General features: G+C 42.9%; 1 protein-coding gene across 1 annotated transcript in view; it reads right to left on the bottom strand.

Annotated features, from left to right (window-relative positions):
• LOC111669630 (sodium- and chloride-dependent creatine transporter 1-like) overlaps positions 1-16,286 on the bottom strand; it is a 35,072-nt gene extending 18,786 nt beyond the window's left edge. The window contains exons 1-2 of the mRNA XM_023426014.2: positions 14,638-16,286; positions 2,216-2,347 (exon numbers count right to left, since the gene is read on the bottom strand). Coding sequence (XP_023281782.1) covers positions 2,216-2,347; positions 14,638-14,986 — 481 coding nt within the window. The 5' untranslated portion in view covers positions 14,987-16,286. The remainder of the gene's footprint in view (positions 1-2,215; positions 2,348-14,637) is intronic.
• Positions 16,287-20,812: the final 4,526 nt, after the last annotated feature.

Below are 20,812 nucleotides of genomic sequence, written 5' to 3'. Positions count from 1 at the left end.
GACAGAAAACATGAACTCAGGAGCAGTGAGGTCGAGCTGCTCCGCTTCCTCTTTGTAAATGAGGTCACAACTGTTAATCTACATTTTATAGTTTTATGAACTGCGGCAGCTCCTGATTACACCTGAACTGGTTCCTGTGAGGTGAAGGAACCCACGTGTCAGCACCACGCGTTCTCTGACTGCCGGTTCACACTGAAGTTTAAAACCCCTTCCACACTGAGTCGACTAAACCTGCACACTATAACTGGTCCTCCACCCTCCACCTCCTGGTCCTGGTCTTGTAGAGGGATTCTGTGTAACCATTTAATTTTAAGACCTGAACAGCTTCAGTGTGTATTTGTTGCTCATTTGTTGTGAAGTTATTTTATCAAATCACTCAGCTCCTGTGAGGCTGCAACCAGCTATTATTTTCATCATCAATAAATCTGACAGTTACTGTCTTTAATAATCGATTGTTTGAAAGTTAACAAGTTCAAACTGTTGAACCAGTGAAATTTTGGCATTTAACTTAAAAAAAGGCCTTAATTTACTAACTGATTATCAAAATTGTGTAAAAATCATTTCCTATCATTTAAGTCATTGATCAGGTCAGATCCTGGCCTCTGTAGATGAACCAGACTCTGGTGATGGACCTTCTTCTTGTCCTGGTCTCAGTCCTGCTCCCCACAGGATGAACCCTTCAGATCTGAATGGGCCTGTGATCTCTGCTCTGTCGCCCCCCGCAGGACAAACTCTGCATGTGTAGCTCCACGACTGCTGAGATGAATCAGCGGTGCGTTGACTGTTGGTGTTTTTCACTGTAATTGTGTCAGATTGTGTGAATGTGAAGGTGGAGCTCTGACGTGTGGAGGTCAGAGGGAAGGCTGAGCAAAGAAAAAGAGTCATGTGCTCCCATGTTAAGATCAAACCTCTGATAAACTGTGTGTAAAGCTAACAAAGATACAAAGGAATTAGGCGGCAAAGAGAGAGGCGTGTGTGTCTGTGCGTGTGTGTGCGCATGTGTGTGTGTGTGTGTGTGTGGGTGTGTGTGTGTGCTGCTGGTAGTTTTCCAGCCGTGTCCGCAGGCACGTAGAGCAGGATCACAGATTATCACCTCCAGATAAACCTCCACACAGATCTGCTCCATGTGTGTTTGCAGACTGATGTGTCCACTCAAACTCACCTAAACTGCTTACTGCATGGATTTATGTCTGTCACCATGGCAACGTGACCTCAGCGGGGATGTCGAGGGTTTTGGTCGACAACGATTTGGACAAAAAAAAAAAAAATTTTGAGGGACAGATTTTAATCTTTTATCCCGTGAAGTGGCTTTAAAGATATAAATGAAAGATAGAAAGATAAAATGTGTCTGTTGCACTGATGTAGGAAACACAACGCACTATTTTTTAATCACAATATCACAATATCTAAAGCACTTTGTAGCTCTGGTTTACATAAGTGAACTTTATTATAATAATTACTGTTTAGTATTTGTATATGAATTTAAATTATTTGAGTTTTAGAGTCTCAGATTGTAGAGTTCTCTGAAACTAATGTGGGATTTTGTAGAAACACAACTGACTTGATTTGTAATGTTCTCTCTCCTTCTGGTTTTTAAGGTTAAGAATGCGATCACTCATTAATTCACTGTTGTGCTGAGGTCACACCGTTTTAAAATAGATCAACTCATTGTTCATGGTAGAAATGCAGTTTTTCTAAATACACGTTTTCATAGAGACAAGTGGATCTCTCACTCCGTTAAACTTAGTCCCTATATTTAGCGTTTAGACATTTAACAGATTATAATACAGCTGTAATCAGATCTCAGTGTTTAATGATGTGTTTATTAAAGACTCTAACAGTTAATAAACAACATAGTAAAACAGTTGGAATAAATGTAACAAATACTGAACATTAATAAACACTTCAACATGTATCTGATTTCAGCTGCATTACAGTCTTCTATAAACATTATTTATATACTGCTAATGCTAAAAAGAAAACTTAAAGTCAAGTGTTTCCAGATGATTGGTTATGATGTGATCAGGTTATTATCTTGGTGTCACCCGAACATCAGCCTGTAATTCTTTGTTCTAGCATCAAGGAAAAATCAGAAACCCAAACACATTATGAAACTTAATGCTACACAGAGCAGGAGACATCTGCTCAGGTACAAGTCATTGAGCACAAAGAGACACAAAGAGACGAGCACGCATTTTTTTGTGGTGTGCTGCACCTTTAAAGAGCGGAGCGATGTTCCAGACGTTGATGCTGCCGGCCTTCATGAACTGTCCCAGAGCGATCTCCAGGAAGAAGATGGGGATTCCTCCGACGAAGACGATGAGCAGGTAGGGGATCAGGAAGACGCCTGCAGGACCAGACAGAGACAGGGTCAGACTCAGACTCGCTGCGCTACATCATGAGAGGGATGACGTTAAACAGCTGAGTGGCCAACATTATGTCATATTCACCACTCTCTGTTTATTTTAAATCAAGATTTTTTTATTTGTCACACGCGCAACACCCACACACACCCCCACACACACACACACACACACACACACACACACACACACACACACGTTCAAAAACACAACGACCAGTATCAGGGACTGACAAAGTCCAACACCACAAAGGCTCATATGATGCAGAAGTGTGTGTTTCAGTCTATGCACAAGGTCAAGTGAACATCTCTATCAGGTCTGACGTCCTCTAACGTCATTTTCTTTCTTGTCACTTCTGCTCTCCTCGAATCTCTAATCTCAGACGTCCGAGCGTCCTTGAACGCACCAACAAGGAGACCAAAGTGAGATTGACTGTGGTGGATTATCTCTGAGCAGGTTTGATAGAAATGAAGTAATTCAGTCTAAAAACTAAATAAACCAGGACGTGCAGTTAATGAACTAAAGCATTAAACTACGGTTTGGTTCTTTAACGCTGCCTGTGTTTAGTCAGTCAGAGCGACGTTGGTTGTAATTTGGGTCTCATGTTTATTTCAGCAGCATCGTGACGAGAGCTTTATGTAACTGAACAGGAAGGAGGGAAGGAAGTGAATCTTCATCCCTCCATCATCCTCTCCTCCATCCTCTCTCCGTTTCAGGGGTGAATGAGGACAAGCAAAGTCTAATTTCTCTTCATCCTTCTCTCTGCCCTCTGCTCTGTCTTCATATTTACTCCTGTCTGACTGAACAAAGTCGAGGCCGTGAATGATTGAAAGAGAAGAAAGAAGAGAGATGTTCTCCTTCTTTGTCTTAGTGTTCAGCTTCACAGCTTCGCCGCTGCTCCACAGACAATAAAAATGTTCTGTGGTTCTTTCATTTGATTTGCAGATGTTTTTTCTTTGACCTCCTGTGTTTGTTCTTATGTTTTATTTAAAAAGAATATAAAATAAAGTTAAGTTGCTGTCTGTACTTTATTCTTGCACATATATACAGACTTTTGTCATATTTTGTATTATATTTATTCAGACTCGTTTAGCTGCTGCAACGCTTGAATGCCACGGCTGAGATGTTTGACATGATGTAGACAAAAAGCTAACTACAGGATTATAAAAACAGAAGATGATGATCATTGATCCGAGTCATCTCAGAGCTAATGAAGCTACATTTAATCAGTGAGGAAGACTGAATAAAGTCCTCATCGTTCCTCCGTAGTTCGTTTGGTTTGTTGCCTGTTGAGTTTGTCTCCAGTGTTTGTTAATGTGTCTGAGGGGAAATATGTGATCAATGACAGTGACACTGGCATCAACACATCTATCAACACAGTGATGAACACGCTGTCGCTCATTTGTTGAATCTGTTCAAAAGCAGAACAATTTGTGGTTTTTGGCAGGAGTTTATGTGCTGGAGCTATTTCCAGACAAACAGCAACAAAAAAAACTTTATTTGCTGCCTCAGACACCCCCAGACACGTGGCTCTCACCACACCACATCCTTCCTGGTCTGTCATATGCGTGAAACTGAGATCCATATCTATTGAATAGCTGGATCAAGAAGCTGTTATACGGTTGTTCCTAATATAGTGACCGGTGATTGGATGTAGATATAGATAGATATATGTTTCTTTCATTCCGACACGCTAATCAGCCTATCAAGGGACAGGGATATCCACTGCTCCGTTAATGGTTTCTATATTAAGTCAATTATAAGTAAATTAAAGGTCTATTTCTGTTATGAACATAATGGACGTCCCCTCTCTCTCCTTGTATAACAGCTCAGTGTGTAATGGCAGCTGCTGTTATATAACTCCTGGCACACAGCACCCCCCCCCCCCCCCCCCCCCTTCCTCTCTCCCAGTATCATTCCAGTTTGATTCCATTCATACCAGTTCCTGGTGGCACTGTGACCCAGTTACCCCCTGTTGTGTGTGTGTGGACCCTCCATCACACCAATTAAAATACCAGAAAGAGAGAGAGAGAGAGAGAGAGAGAGAGAGAGAGAGAGAGAGAGAGAGAGAGAGAGAGAGAGAGAGAGAGCATTCCTAATTGTTCATTCATGTCTCTTGCCCCAGTTAAGAGTAAAAGAAGAGGAAGTATTCATTCATTAATTCATTCATTAATTCATTACAATGGTGTATCATGAACAACTGTCATATGATCCAACATTCATGATTTCTAAAGCAGCTGTAATTGATGTATTCAGGTTTAATTTGTTTATTCAGGTTTAATTTCATATAGTCAGGTTTAATTCTGAAGATTCAGGTTTAATTTGTTTATTCAGGTTTAATTTGGTTTACTTTAAATTTGTTGTATTCATGAAATGTGTTTGTGTAAATTATACTGATATCAACACTTAACAAATACAACAACACAAATTCTGTTTCTGTACTTTGGAGGCCAATCACTGTCCAAAAGAAAAAGAAAAAAAATAACACGTGAAATTTTATCATTAGCAAAATCAAAAAAATATTACTGAGTCAGAATTATGAGTGTACATTGATCCTTTCTGTACAAGCAAGCCAACCAGCACCTGAAGGCCGAAATGATTCGTTGATAACCGATTGGTAATTAAAGTTATTTATTAAGCCAAAATAACAGTAAACACAGTAATTTGAACATGTGAACATGGACTTCAGGGAATAATGAGGCATTTTTTATTACATTTTATTTATTAACCATCAATCAGGTGTTAAAGATAGTCGTTATCAGATGTATTGATACTGAAAACAGTGATTGGCTGCAGCCTTACATAATGACAATGAAGATAATGAGTCACTGTCCTTTAAAGTCCAAAATGTTACACTATTCTCATAAAATCATACACGTGTTCACCTTAAACACAGCTGAGGTCAACACTCAAACCACCTTCCATCAACCTGCAGGTAACCACGGCAACGTGACTGGTGCTTCAGCTTCCTTCAGTATTTAAGTGACCAGATAAACTAACCTGACAAACATGAAAGAACTGATTGATGATGATGATTATATCAATATGTGGAGGATCACTCAAGGTGAGTCATGTCTTTTTTACACAATGACCATGTTTCAGCCAATTAGAGTCCGGTACTCTTTGTGTCTTAGATAATAATAATGGTGCCTGTGGGCTGCACACACACACACACACACACACACACACACACACACACACACACACACACACACACACACACACAGTATTCCAGTGTGTTCGTCTAGCATGAAAACACATGAGCTGCTGGTGAGTCACGACTGCAGAGAGAGAGAGAAAAGACATGGGGGGAGGGGGCAGCCATGTCAGCAGCTCAATAAAAATCCACTTTTCTCTCTCTCTCTCTCTCACAGACACACACACACACACACACACACACACACACACTCACTGTTAATGCTGTTAGCTTGTCACTAACTCAGTGTTGATGGGATTACTGAGTACTATGGCCTCATCACAGTCAGCTGCACACACATTGAAACACACATCAACTGTTGACTCCTCAAACAGCAGAGGCTCCGTCCTCACTTCTGTGACATTCAAATCCACACAACTTTATTCGACATTCCACTTAACGCAACGTTTCTAGAGGTCTCAGATATATTTCCTCATGTACAGATTATGAACTTCAATATTCAAGTCTGTGGCTCCAATGTTTCAGTCTGGAAACATCAAGGAGCTGCAACAACAGGATACAAAAGGGAGTAGTTAACACTGGAGATGGGGGTGGGTCGGTTGGGGGGCATGCCCGTTTATTAAAATCAGGTTGTCTTTGCTTTAGTGTTTGGGAATCAAATGGAAAAAGAAGCGTTGAATCACAGAAATGAGGACGGGACTGACACCGACAAAGACTCCGGGTGAAACTGTGAAGAATCAAAAGGGCATCATCCTTTCCTGAGTGGTGTCAGCTAACACGCCCAACACGTGGTTTGCTCGGAGCTGAAAGTGAGACAGAAACAGAAATAGAGCCGCGGCTGCAGTTAGCCCACTAAGCTGCAGCGCTGCAGTTAGCTAGCTAAGCTGGCTAATCCGGGGTAAGTCACTGGGCTAAGTACCGACAGGCTGAGAGCCTGACAGACTGATAACAGGGCTAATGACAGAGCACCATCATCATCATCATCATCATCATCATCATCATCAACAATTGAATTTCATCTCTCTTCACTTTTCTCTGAGGGGAAGGGAGGATTCAGGATGAAACCTTATAACTGCAGTGATCTTCTGATCTAGCGCCACCATCAGGTCAAAAGTTTCACTCGGCCAGCTGTTTGGTTTTTGACCAACACCTGCAGAACTAATGATGCTCCCATCAGCCTCAGCTGGACGCTGTTTATTGGTGGTGAAGGTTACAGCTGCTGATGCAGATGTTTTGCAGCTGTAATGTCTGAGGTTGTGACAACAGTGACGGGGTTCAGTCCAATTTGTGTCCTGATCTGTAGGTAACATATTTGGCTCGTCGTGACCCGCTCAGGTCTGCTGCCAGCTGACCCAGGATCAGTAGGGACACCTTCCACCACATTGGATCCAACCAGCTTTAATTAGAATTCAAAGATTTATTTGTCACAGACACAACTGTAAACAGAGTGATGACAGCTGATGTTAAAGGACCCAGTGTCGGCTCCTATGATAAAGTCTGTTGGAACATATAGTATAAAGTGAGGGGTCCATGTCTTCTTTGATTAATAAAGCAGGACTAGGTTCAATATTAATACTGTGAAAGTATCAAAGCGCTCAGTCCACATAGAAATGCACAGAGCCTGTATTCAGAAACTGAGTCGTAAAAACGAGCTGTCAGGACTTCTGTAACTTTGTGATGTCACAACAAAGCAGGCGCTGCTCTCAGCCAAGCTACAAGCCCCGCCCACCTGGACCCACCATCCAACCTTGCAGGATTTTGTTTCTCTGAGTGTTTACCTGAAATCTGCTATATTTTTATTGGATCACTCATAAAACAGTTGGCCAATCAGAGGAGAGGCTCAGAGCCTCTTCTCTTCTGATTGGCTCACTGACCTGTTGTTACAGAGCTCCAGAGAGAAACCTCAGAGAGGAGAAGTAAAACTACATTGAGATGGTTTTTGTTTTTTAAAACCACAACTATATCTTCTTATGGACCAACACTTCTAATGAAACACAGGGAAAGTGTAAAATATGGATCTTTAACGATGCAACAAATGATAATTTTCATTATTGATAAGTCAATCTGATTAGTTTCTCGATTAATTTATAAATAGGTCTGTCTATAAAATGACTGCAAAAAGTGAGACATGTTCCCAGGCCCCACATGACATCTTTAAATGTCTAAAGGTTCAGAAAATGAGAAAATCCTACATTTGAGAAGCTGGAACCAGTGAATTTTAGTCACTTCAGTCAAATTCAGTCAAATAATCAATTAACAGACCAACTTTTTCATGTCTAGAATCAGGGTATGCAGTTTGTATAGTCATAATCAAATCAAATCATAAATCATTAACCCAATGTCTTATGGAACACTTCCAATAAAACACAGGAAAGTGTCAAATATGGACCTTTAAACTTTTAAAGTGTGAACTATAAATCATAAGAAACTATAGAAAGTTCACAAGATCTCAAAGTCTCTTTAAATGTCTTGTTGTTCAAAAGCCAAAGATATTAAGAGAAAAGTAGTAAAACCCGGAGAGTTAAATGTCATCCTGTTTCATCACAGATGAAACCAATAAACTTTCAATCATTCAATAAAACAATGGAATATTATGTCTAATACAAACACAGGGAAACAAAAGAAAGCAGAAGAGAACTAACCCTTTATCCATCTGCCAAAAGCCTCAGTGAACTCAACCAAACTCTTTCTGCCAAATTGCTAACTTAGCTTAGCTGAGTTTAGCTCATCCTGGCAGTCTGCGGATCGACTGGCCCACATACCTGAATAGAGAGCCTGATTAGCTCACCTGTGCTAAACATGACTGTGCAGCTCACTGTCGGGGTCAATGAACTCCAGCTTAAGGCTTGCACAAACCCTGAACCTCTGCCTGCTTGATAATCATTATTTTTTATCAGACATTAAATGTTTATGTAATCTGAATCAGGATATTTATAACCTCATTAATGAACTTTAACCTAATGTTATTCAATCTACCAGGTCACCTGGATCCGTTTTATTACCACGTGAACACAGATATTATTATTATATTATTATAGATAGTTTGTTTACTGTCCACATCGGGTTCAGTGCAGAGGATAATAAGTCATTACAAAATTTATTTTATTACAAAATGTTCCTTTAATGCAGTGATTTAATGCAACAAGATTATTCAATGAGACCCCATACAGGACTGACTTTACATTTTATATTCAGCCTGTGTTTGACTCGGGGTTGTGTGTAGCAGCAGTTACATAACATGACGGTGACTGTGGCTGAGATGAAACGATGGTCAGGATGACATGAGTGACATGAGTCGATAAAAGAGAGAGAGGCAGTACAAAGATGAGGACAGAGAGACAGGTTGATGTGATCAGTTTAACTCTCAGTGATCTGAGAACAGGAAATACTCATAGACAAAGCGCCCCGTTTGACCACAGTGAGAACTACGACTCCACCACATCCGAACCTTGCTGCTGTCACCAGACTGAAGCTTATCTGAGCTGAATCAGAGAGTTTCATTCTGACACACAAACCCATGATGCAGAAGTTACTGAGACTGATCTGCAGACTGAGCTGAACTTACACACACATCAGTCAAATACACACTAGTTACCTTTTCTCAAGGACCAGTGTAACCTCTTCCCTCCCCCTGGAACATTTCAAAAGACCCCTAATACAAATAACACTGTAACCTCCTCCAGGACTCCCCTGGAATATTTTCAAGGTCTAATAGAAACCCCTCTTGAACTTTTGATGGCTCTTTAAGGACCAAGTCATCCTATTCAAGGACCACTGTATTCCCTTCTATCCTGTGGAAGTTTAATACATCTTCCAGGTCCCCTGGAACCCTTCAAAAGATGCCTGGAACATCTTCCAGGGCTTTGGGAACCTTCTCATGGACCACAGAACCTCTTTGGAGAAGAGAAGATAGGAAAGGAGAGGAGAGGAGAGGAGAGGAGAGGAGAGGAGAGGAGAGGAGGAGAGGAGAGGAGAGGAGAGGAGCAGTGAGGTCTGTCAATAGGATTAAAAGATTACAGGCCACTCCTGTTAATCTCTGGTCCACGTGGCGAGAGGGATGATGATGTCACAATTGGCAGCCGATCAAATCACACACACACACACACACACACACACACTGTAACTGTCATGAAACTGTATATTTCCCTTAACCTTTGACCCTGACTCTAACAGCCTGAAGCATGAACGCCCGAACTGACCGATCAGAGTGTCAGACTGAAAGCTGTCAATCACCTGATCAGCTCTGACCAGATCAATCAGCTGTTCAAACAAAAAACACAACAAACAATTGAGAAGGCCCCGGACCTTTCTCAAGGAAACTCTTCAAGAACGATCGTGATGACGTCCATCAGTGTGAGGGGTGTTGATGTTCACACACTAACACACACGTGAAGACACACTGTTGCATACATAAAGAATATTTTTTGATATCTGTGTCACAATTTAGCAAATGTGTGAAAAAATCCAATACTGTGACCACACTGTTTGTTAGTGTTAAATAAACACCACCCAGCTCTTCTTCTACACTTAATGAGGATTCTCACTGAGTCCAGTTTCTGACCGTGGACGACAAAATCCAAAGGACCAAGAAATAATAAGACTCAAAATAAAAAAGGAAAATACACAAAATTAAGTCTATTTTCAAGTCTTCTCTTAAACTCTGTTTGCTCTTAATTTGTCACAAAGAACCAGATTTCCAGCCTCGCGTTGTTTCCTCTACCAACCAATCACATTACAGGAAACCCGGTCTCAGTCTTTCCTTCTGCTCCTGAGTTTCAGCATTGAATAATGACCAGGAGTGTTTCTACAGAACATTATGATGTCACAGTGAATTTAACCTCCGACCTTTTGGATATGAAATGTCATCACATCATCATTTTAGAGCCAAGAGCGTGTTTAGTGAACATGAACCTGAGTCTGACCTTCACTGTTAAAGACGAGGGAACGATGTGTCCTCACAAGACACAAGAACAAACACAGAGTAACTGCACAAGGACACAGCTGATCTCTGAAAGATGAAGACTGAGCCGCAGGTCAGTTTATAATCAGTGAGGCAGAGAGTCACTCACAGTGTGTGTGTGTGTGTGTGTGTGTGTGTGTGTGTGTGTGTGTGTGTGTGTGTGTGTGTGTGTGTGTTACTACTGCAGTCACCCTGCCAAGGACAGGCCAATCACACACACACATACACACACAGACACACTCTGCAGGATAATAAATCTGAGTGACTCTTTGGAGAGAAGGGAGGAAGAGGACAAGGATGGAGGAAAAAGGAAGGAAGGGAGGAAGGAAAGGAAGGACAACGGGTGAACAGGTATGATATAAGATAAGCAGCTGCTTCATAAATCTCTCGATAAAAGGAAATTATTCACAGTCACACACGTGGACTGTCAGATCACGAGTCATGGCTCTGCAACCTGGAGCTGAGGTCAAAGGTCACGAGACTGACTGAAACTCAGTGTTACTGTTGTAGTGAAGCAGCTGAGAGCAGGGACTGCCGATGCGTTCAAGGACACCGACATGTACATGAACACTGTGGAGAGAGTCGTCCACAGACACTGAACATGTGACCTGCCTCAAGGACTGTCACCCACCGCAGAGCCCCAGGAACCTTCTCAAGGATGCATGAAAACTGTGACCCTTCAAGGACGCTCATAACTTCCTCAAGGACAATGCTAACAGTTCTAAGACCGCAGGAACATCCTCCAGGAACCATGACTCCTCCTCCAGGACCCCCTGGAACCTCACACTGAGCTGACGGAGATCAGTTACTGTGTCTGTTGTGTTAAAGCTGGTATGTTTATACCACACACACACACACACACACACACACACACACACACACACACACACACACACACACAGACACACACATTATATAATGCTCCACACCTCCTCCTCCTGCTGATTTCCATCCTAATGTAAATACTGGAGTGGTGTGAACGGTGCATGTCTGTGTCTCTGTATGAACCGTGTCACTGTCACAGTCTGAGTTATGAGGCTGATGAAGAGAGACTGAACAGCAGGGCAAAAATTATAGAAAAAAATACTTCTATTCTACTTTGATCTTTGATCACAGGTATTCTTCCTCAGGTAAAAGTGAAGGGGTCTACTTAAATTTCATGAATGACCTGATTGTGCAGATGCCAGTGATTGGACAGGGGCTGGTGATACCACAACCACCCCATGATAAGTTGTAACTTGTTCTGCAGCTGGGGGATCGTGGTTATGAACAAGGAAAGAAAATATATATAATACTTGTGTATATATGTATGTGCGCATGTATGTATATATATATATATATATATACACACACACACACACACACACACACACACATATATACAGGTATATTGGCTTGTATGTAATTTATTTATTTATAGTTATTTACTTATTTTTTTGTTATTTTGTTTTTATTGTTTATTTTTATTTGTGTATATTACTCAACTTATTCTAATTCTTGTCTATAATCAGTTCAATTTATAAGCACAACTCAATATTTAAAGTTATGCTTAATACGTTTTATTTTTAATTTTACCAAGACTGTTGTGTTATTAGTGTTCATTACTATTAACACTAATTATTATTATTGTGTTATTATTATAAACCAAAGCAGTGTACACTTTAAAATGTGACCTGATGGTGGCGCTAGAGGAAACGTCGGAGGATCATCAGAGTTACTGCAGTTCATCCCCAGGGGAACATGAAGGTCTGAACAGAAGTGTTGGACTGACTGACTGTCAGAGCCACAGGAGAAGAAGAAACAGCAGAATGCTCCTTTAAACTCAGAGTTTGGCTTCAGTCCCTGTTTGATAAATCAGGTGTGAAGCAGCAGAGTCGGAGTGAAGGAGGTAACCTTTACACAGGACATCACTGTCTGTGAGAACTCAACCTTTTCTCTTGATTCTCAGTGATTTAACACAAGTCGCCCTCTTCTTCCTCCTCCTCCTCCTCCTCCTCCTCTCTGTGTGAACATCCAGACCTTTCTCTCCCCTCCTCGCCTCCCTCCTCTCCCCTCCCCTCCTCTGTCCAGCTCAAACTGGCTGACTGTGTGAACGAGACCTTTTCAGGTGAGAAGAAGAAACATCTCTCTCTCCCTCGCTTTGTCTCTCTCAGCAGTTTGTCTCCGTTGGTGAAGTTCAGTTTGAAAAGAGACGGTGAAGTGATGAAACCTCCTGCAGTGACTCCGCCTCCTCCTCTTCCTCCTCACTGATGCTCCACAAAACATTTCTACTTTTTACAACATTAACCGTCTGTTTCTTCAGTCAGTGAGAGAAAACAGACAAATCACAGGTCGTCTCCAAATGTCTTGTTTTCTCTGGACAACTGTCCAACACCCAAAGACGTAGACACGAGAAAATATTTAGTACTTCTGCTTGAAAATGTCTTTGTTGATTAATCTATTCAATTAATCACAGAATTCAGAGTTGAAACAATTAATGGATCAACAGAAAGTAAGCAGCAGATATTATTAGTGATTATTGATTAATCTTCCCAAACATTTTGTGTTTCAGTTTCTACATTGAGGAGAATTTTCTGCTCTTTCTTCTCTCTGTTTGCGGTGAGTGAATGAGTGACATGTGTGAGTCAATGATACACTTCAGACTGAGAACAGGTTCAGTGATAAAACTGCACTTAGAAACACACGTTTCGTCTTGTTCTCTCGGCTGTTAAATACTTTGATGTCACAAAGTCCTCCATCATCAGTCCTGTCCTGTCTCTTCTTATTGTGCTTCTAAGAAAATCACGAGTAAAGAAATGTTTTCAGCTATGAGAGAAAATATTCCTACAATGAATGTAAAACAGGAGAGAAATTAGAAACAAGATTTAAAAAAAAAAAATGTTTTAGTCTAAATTAAGTATAAACTGTGAAAGTAGGAGTTTAAATTGTAAAGGCAGCGTGTAGGACGGGGCTGGAATTAGTAAAGAAACTTATGAGATAAAAATATTCCTACAAATATTGTAAGATAAGGGATTAGGTGAGATTAGGTTCAGCTGAGCCACTGGGTACAGTTGTGTAGACGGGTTGATTCAGGAGGAGCAAGACTGGTAAAAGCAAAGGATGAAGAACAGTGAAGTAAAGATGGATGAAGAATAAACACTGATAGAGGACAGGTCTGATCAGAAGAACGGAGCTGGTTAGGGTTACACAGATACAGGGTCAAAGATAAAGGAGAAACAGGAGCAGGTGAGAAAAGCTGAATGAAGATGTGTGATGGGAAATGAAAAGGTTAATGATGTAGGACAGGTTGGTCCCACATATCATACTGTATATGATATGTTAGGATGGATATATGATGTATAATAAATGATGTGTCTGACGGTTAAAAACGCTGATAAAGAATGAGGCTGGTGCATTAAAACAAGTCGTCCTTATGAAGTGAGTCTCTGACACAGAGGTGTCACAGTATGAGTACAACACTGATAAGACACACAGAGTTGACTGTGTGTCTCAGTGTTGTACTCACAACTCATTCAGAGGCTGCTGTCACACTCACACACACACACACACACACACACACACACACACACACACACACACACACACACACACACACAGTAATGAAAACTGATGAGTTGAAACCACTGCTGTCACTGATCAATAGCACAATCATTAATAATACAAAACTATCATTTCATCATTATGCTGTCCACACTAATTCACATATTAATATTCCACTGCAAATAGAAACCACGCCCCTTCAGGACTCAAGCCCCACCCCCTCTCCAGTCTACCAGGCTGGTCTGGGGCTTATAGGAAATGGTTCTTCTAAGATAAGTAGAACGTGGAAAGCTTTTCAGTTAAATTAAATGTGAATGTGTTTTACTGGTTTCACTGAATCAATTAATTGATTATCAGAATAGTTGCAGATTAATTTCTTAATCGATAAAGATTGTTGCAGCTCAGCATACAACAACCTCTCCTGATAGCTCACAGTAAGAAACTGTGTTAGCTACACTTAACAACTTACACTGAGGAAGAGAAACAAACCACAAACAGGCTGATAGGAGAGGGGCGGGGCTTCAGCTAGGAAAGGGGCGGGGCCTGAGCTCTCTGCACCTGCTCCCTGCAGGTGTAGGCCTATATATTTGTATAGGTGTGAGTGTGTCTTGCCTCACCTCCTCCGTTTTTGTAGCACAGGTAGGGGAACCTCCATACGTTGCCGAGTCCCACAGCGAAGCCGACGCAGGACATGATGAAGTCCATCTGTCGCGTCCATGTCTCCCTCTCCTGGTACCCTGGTCCCGCCCCCGAGACCACGACTCCTTTCTTGTCCGGGCCGGCACAAGCACCACCGACCACGCCGCCACTGCCGGACCCCGCCACTGCCGTCGACAGTGGGAGGTTGCCGTTAGCGGCCGCGGGAGGGTAACCGCCGCCGCCATTAGACAGGATGAGGGGGTTCTTCTTGGTCTCCTCCAGGAGGACCAGAGAGCATGAGGAGGCTGGCAGGGCCTGCTCCTCCATCAGTCCACAAACTAGTCAGGAACCAGTCAGGAACCAGTCAGTCAGGGGTTCTAGTCTCTCTTGGATTCCCTTTAAATCCTGCAAGTTTTTGTTCTGTTTATGTCCTACAGAATCTGGTCTGGTCCTGCACCTAGACTAACCCCAGAAACCAGTCCACCAGTTAAAAACCAGTAACAAACTAGTCAGTAAAGGTGCAGTCTGCACTGGCTGTTTGAGTCTTGCAGGTTAGGATGAATTCTTTCCTTCTTTTAGTCCTAAAAAAGTTTGAGTGAAAACCAGTCAGTAAAGGAGCAGAAACAGTCAGCACTGTTTCACCTCAGTCTCTTCTCCCTTTGATTCACTGCTTTCTGTCTCTATGAGCTTCTCTCAGTCCCAGGATCTGTACTCACCTCAGCTCCTGCTCTCAGAGTCCCAATACCCAGTCAGATACCAGTCAGATAAACCTACCAGTCAGAAACCAGTCAGAGGAGGAGCAGTCAGCTTCAGTCCAGATCCACTTCCCTTTTCCCTCAGTTTTCCCTTTAATTTCGCTCCTTTTTTCCTCTTTAAAGACTCAGTTCTCTTCTTGTTCTAGTCCAAGAATCAGGTCCGTCCTCACCTTGAGTCCAGCAGTCAGGAACAGATGAGTCAGTCCGCAGCAGGTCCCGTCCCAGTCACACCGCTTCAAGATCTCTGCTGCTCCCACCGTTATCCTGTCTTTCTGTCTCTGTCTGTCTCTGTCCTCCTGCTCAGTAATAATTACAATGAATATAATTCTTCTTCTTCTTCAGCAGCGGTGGATCCAGAATCTGTTCTTTTATTTACTGATCCAGATCAATGAACTCAGATTGAATGAAGGACACAAATTGAATAATCTAATAATAATCGGGAGACATTTCTTTCTCGAATCCAAAATAAGAGGAAATGATAAGATAGAAAAGGTGAAAATAAAAATAAAGGAAGTTAAACCGACACTGGGACAGCGACCTTCAAAAACAATCCACGAAACACTTGAATGTGAGTCTGAAGAATCGCATGGGAACAGAGAGTCACGGAGGAGACGGCGGCCTGCTGGAAGACAGAGAGGACGGAGAGGACGACAACCCCGCGATGATCACTCTGTCAGGGGGGAGGACATCGAGCGGCGGGCAGCTTCAGTCCCGGAGACGGGCGGCGGGCGGGCGGTGCAGTCTGTGGAGGAATTGCTGCAGCTCCATCCGAGGAGGAGAACAGAGGAGAAAAAAAATGGACCTGAACGCGTCCCGGTCCTTGCTGCTGTCAAATGTCCCGTTAGAGGTGCTCCGAGGTTTTTAAAGTCCTGCTGCGGTCCGTCTGTCCGTCCGACCGGCGGCTTTAAAAGGAGAAGCGGCTGCTCACTGTTACGTCACAGTCCCCGCCCTCTCTCCCTCCCTCTCTCCAACTCCTCCTCCCCCATCTCTCTCTCGCTCCCTCTCTCGCTCCCTCTCTCTCTCTCTCTCTCTCTCTCTGCAGTCAGTCCACAGCATCTCTACTGGATTCAGGTCTGGGCTCTGACTGGACCACTCCAGAAGGTGGATTTTTGTTGTGAAGCCTGGTTCACATCAGCTGATGTTTCTCTAAATGGCTGAGTCTAAGTGTCTCTAAGCCACGCCTCCAGTCTGGTTTCACTGACTGGCGTCCAGGTCTGATAAGGACAGGTAGCTCCAGGTAGCTCCAGAGATTAGACTGTTGTCATGTTGTCCAGGTGTTTCACTGTGGACAGAAACCACCTGCAGACCCTGATGGGGACGCAGAATTAGACCATGTAGATTTTGACCATCGATCCATCCACTCTAAATAACTCAGCTGACTTGGACTGAATGCAGTGGGCGGGGGGGCAGAGGTTAGAGCTGTGGACTGAGTCCTGTCCTCAGAGTTGATCAGGACTGAAGAATGGAGAGAGGAACTTGGAGGAGGTTGTTTTTAAACATGTGCATTTGCTGTTCATTCACTTATCCCAGGCAGGATCATGGGGGGTGCTGGAGCCTGTCCCAGCATGCATTAGGCAAGAGGCCAGTCTGCCAGCCTGTGCTGTGCCAGTCTATCACAGGGCTGACACTGAGCTCCACCATGTTTCTGGTTTATATTGAAACGTCAGCAGCTCAGGTCCGGTGAAAGAAAACTTAAATGGTTTTCTAAATTAAAAGGTCAGCAGTAAAAAAAATCAAAGCTTGTGAAGTAGAACTGTGTTTGATTTCACTCAGGTTACAGTGAAACACCTGAACAGTACTAAACAGTTAAAGCTCTTCTTCTTCTTCTTCCTCTTTTCAGTAACAAACTGCATCACAGCAACACCTGGTGAGACTGACAGCAACGGGTTGTATTGATACATAAAAAATGTGAGCGACGACAGAAAGTTCTTCTTCACTGTCACACAGTCGAGCGTCAGTGAGACGACGTTGAGTAAAGTCTCAGTTTTCCTTGTACAGACTGAAACTCTTCAACATCTGCACCCTCTGGAGGGAGTCTTGGAAAAGCTCAGTTTTAATCCGAAGAGAGAGGGAAAGCAGAGTCTGATGTGAAGTCTCTGCTCTGCTGCATTAACACTGAGGACATGTGTGACCTCCTCTGGTCCCCCTTCAGAGGGCGGAGTCTCTGACCTCTCTGTGACCTCACCCTCACCCAGACTGATGACACACGGGAGGAAGAACCTGAACTACTCTGACCCCGACACTCCCTGGGAGGAAGGCTTTCAGAGGAATCCACCTCACGACTCAGCCTTACGCTATCCCAACATCATCATCATATTCTACAAATCAGTTTGCAGACTCATCAATTTTTATCAGTCTCAGTAGAAATTGTTAATATAAAGACATTTTCTACATATTCATCCTGTTTTTATCATTAATAGTCACATATTCTCCGTCTCTGTGTCCTGTCATTATATATTATTGCAGATTTTTTAGTTTTTTGGTTTTTATTTCATTTTTAAACTTTATTTTTCTGTCTGACTCTTTATTGACGACAGCAGCAACACAGCAGCAGAGAATAGGTCTAAACCTGAAAACAAGCCAACGGGGACTCCGCAGCACAGAACTCCACCGCTAGCGTTAGCAGCGATGCTACCATAACAGGGATATACATCTTCGACCTGCTTGGACTAGATCCAGGTTGTAGTCTCAGGCCAGGGACAGTGTGTAGCTCCAGTCTAATGTGGAGGAGGTTCGGTCAGCACCTGGAGCATCTTGAGGCTTCATATCCTCACTGAGGGAAGACAACAACTGGAATCTAAACTCTCCCATGTCAGACGGACGGATCAGGAGAGTGAACATTCACACTTTGTCCTCTAGAGCTGCTGGACAGAGCTCACCACAGTCTTGCAGCCAGACCTGGACCTCAGGACAGACCACATCCTGTCATTGTTCACTTTCATCAATCACCAGATCAAGGACTTGGTAATGAGGCAGACATGTAACCAAGGTGATTTGGAATAACACGACCTCAAGGTCTGGTTTTATGAGGACTACAGAGCAGATGAGAAGAAGAGGACGACGACCGTCTTTCTTTATCTGGTCGAGTCTGTGATGATGATGATGATAATGATGTTCAAAAGCTTCTTTTCAGCGTCATGAGTCACTAGAATCACTTCATTAAAAGATTCATTCAAAAGATTTGTGTATCTGAGAATTGATGCTGACTATGTTCATCCCTTCATGGCCACAGTTTACCATCTTCTAAAGGGATAAGGATAATGCTTCATGTCACAAACTTGTTTCATCATCATGACAGTGAGTTCAGTGAACTCCCGTCACACACACACAAACACACCCACACTCACACACACACAAAATACAAAATGTCTATATGTAAACAACATAAGCCACGAAACACCTGCACCAAGTTCAGACCGTAACCTGTGTTTATGTCTTGTGTTACTGTGCGTAGACTTTGCTACCGCTGTCTGTCTAACCTGTCACCTCTGCCCCACTGTAGTTAACTGACTGGTGAAACTGTCCATGAGGTTGAACTGACCACAGACACACAGGATGATTTAACTCACACACATCTGCTGTGTTGTTCAGTGGCGTGTTATAAAACTGTGTACATGCCGTACATGATGGATGGGAGCAAATGAAACATGCTGAGCACTGACAGTATGTGATATTTACCTGTCCAATTATAATTTGATTTCTAAACCATGTTCCAGGTCACTTCACCTTTGCCCGTCCTGGTTTCATTGCTGCACTTCGCGCCTTGCACTCTGACCACACACTGCACCTCTATGACTGTGGGCAGGAAATAGTTTTCAATGGACAGAGTTCAGACCACTTCATATTACTGTGGTGTTGATTTTATTGTAAATGGATCAAATTACTCTTCTTCTGATTAATCTTTGCTCAGTAATCCATAAAGTAAAAACATGTTTTTAGATTTGCAAAATTTTTAAATCAAAAACTTAAATCTCTCATTTACTCTGAATCGTCAGATTTCAGTCCCTTTCTGTCCAACTGTGGTGAACTGATCTGAGTGAACAGAATTTATAAAGACTCTGTGTAGACCTCTGTGATCAAACTGTGGTGAGACAAAGATCAGGACAAAAAACCCCGAGTGTTCCCAGGAGAACAGTGAGAACAAGAACTGAACACATCTGGAACCAGGACTGTCTCCTCTCTGACCTGGGTCAGGGAGGAGCTTCAGAAGTCCTCTGCAGAGATGGAGAAGCTGCTGGAAGGACAAGCGTCTCAGCAGCTCTACACCAATCAGGTCTTTATGGTCGAGAGACGAGACAGAGACACTGAGAGTAAAAGACATGAAACAGCCTGCGGGAGTCTGACTGACAGCAGCACAGGTGAGACGTCCCACACAGGTGCCTTTGAAGCTGACGACACAGATCTACCTTTTGTGAAGAGCTTGAATCAGTTTGTTTGTTTTACATTAAAACCTGTTTGAGATCAGAGTTCAAAGACTGATCTAGACCAGAACAGAGCCAACATTAGACATACTGACACACAGACCTTAGACCTGCAGAAGTAGGACCCTGCCAGACCTGGTCAGTCTGAAAAGCATGATGACCTGACCAGACTCTGATCCAGGATCAGATCTCAAATACCAGGAACTGAGACCTACGAAGACCTCCAGTGAGGCGTCAAAGTGAGTGGACTAACAGAGTGGACTACAGGTGTCCGCCTGGAGACAGTACTGGACCCAGGGTCCCCTCCTCCCCCTCCCCCATGTCCTTTATTTCCTGTTGTCACTGTTATATCTTGATATATGTATATCTTGAACTTGAGTCACACTGTGCGCACACACACACACACACACACACTCCTCAATACAGTTTGTAGTCCAGGAAGTTAAAACTCACCTCTCAGTAAATCCCCAGTCAGTCAGGAGGAAGGCAGAGGAAAAAGGGATCTGTCTAATACCTGGAAGTGACTGGACATCCTATAAAAACCTGACAAAATGATGTGAGGCCATGACTAACACCTGGAAAGGTCTGCAGGCCTTTCACACATGGCATTGTGTGGAGTACTCAGACTAAAATCTGACAGGGAATGAAGGGCCCTGAATAATACCTGGCAGGGAGTGAAAGGTCCTGGCTAATACCTTGTCTATGAGAGTCCTGACTCCTGACCACCAACTAGAAGGCTGTAACTAATGCCACGGTCCTGACTACTTCTTGGGATTGAACAGGAGTTTTGACTTCCAGGAAAAGATTTGGAGGGCTGCAACTAATATCTGAAGGAGACTGGATGGTCTTAGCTAATACCAGACTCCAGACCACAGTCTTGACCAGAGGGTTTTAAATTATGCTGTGGTCCAATGTTACGCCTGGGAATGAGCAGGTGGCCTTGACTTTTTGATATCTGAGGGAGACCAGATGGTCTT

Source organism: Seriola lalandi, unplaced genomic scaffold, assembly GCF_002814215.2.
Source record: "Seriola lalandi dorsalis isolate HSWRI2012SDOR001 ecotype SW California unplaced genomic scaffold, Sedor1 jcf7180002054798, whole genome shotgun sequence".
NCBI classification, from domain to species: Eukaryota; Metazoa; Chordata; class Actinopteri; order Carangiformes; family Carangidae; genus Seriola; species Seriola lalandi.
Note: the sequence above shows the minus strand (reverse complement) of the source record. Positions and strands in the feature narration are given on the sequence as shown.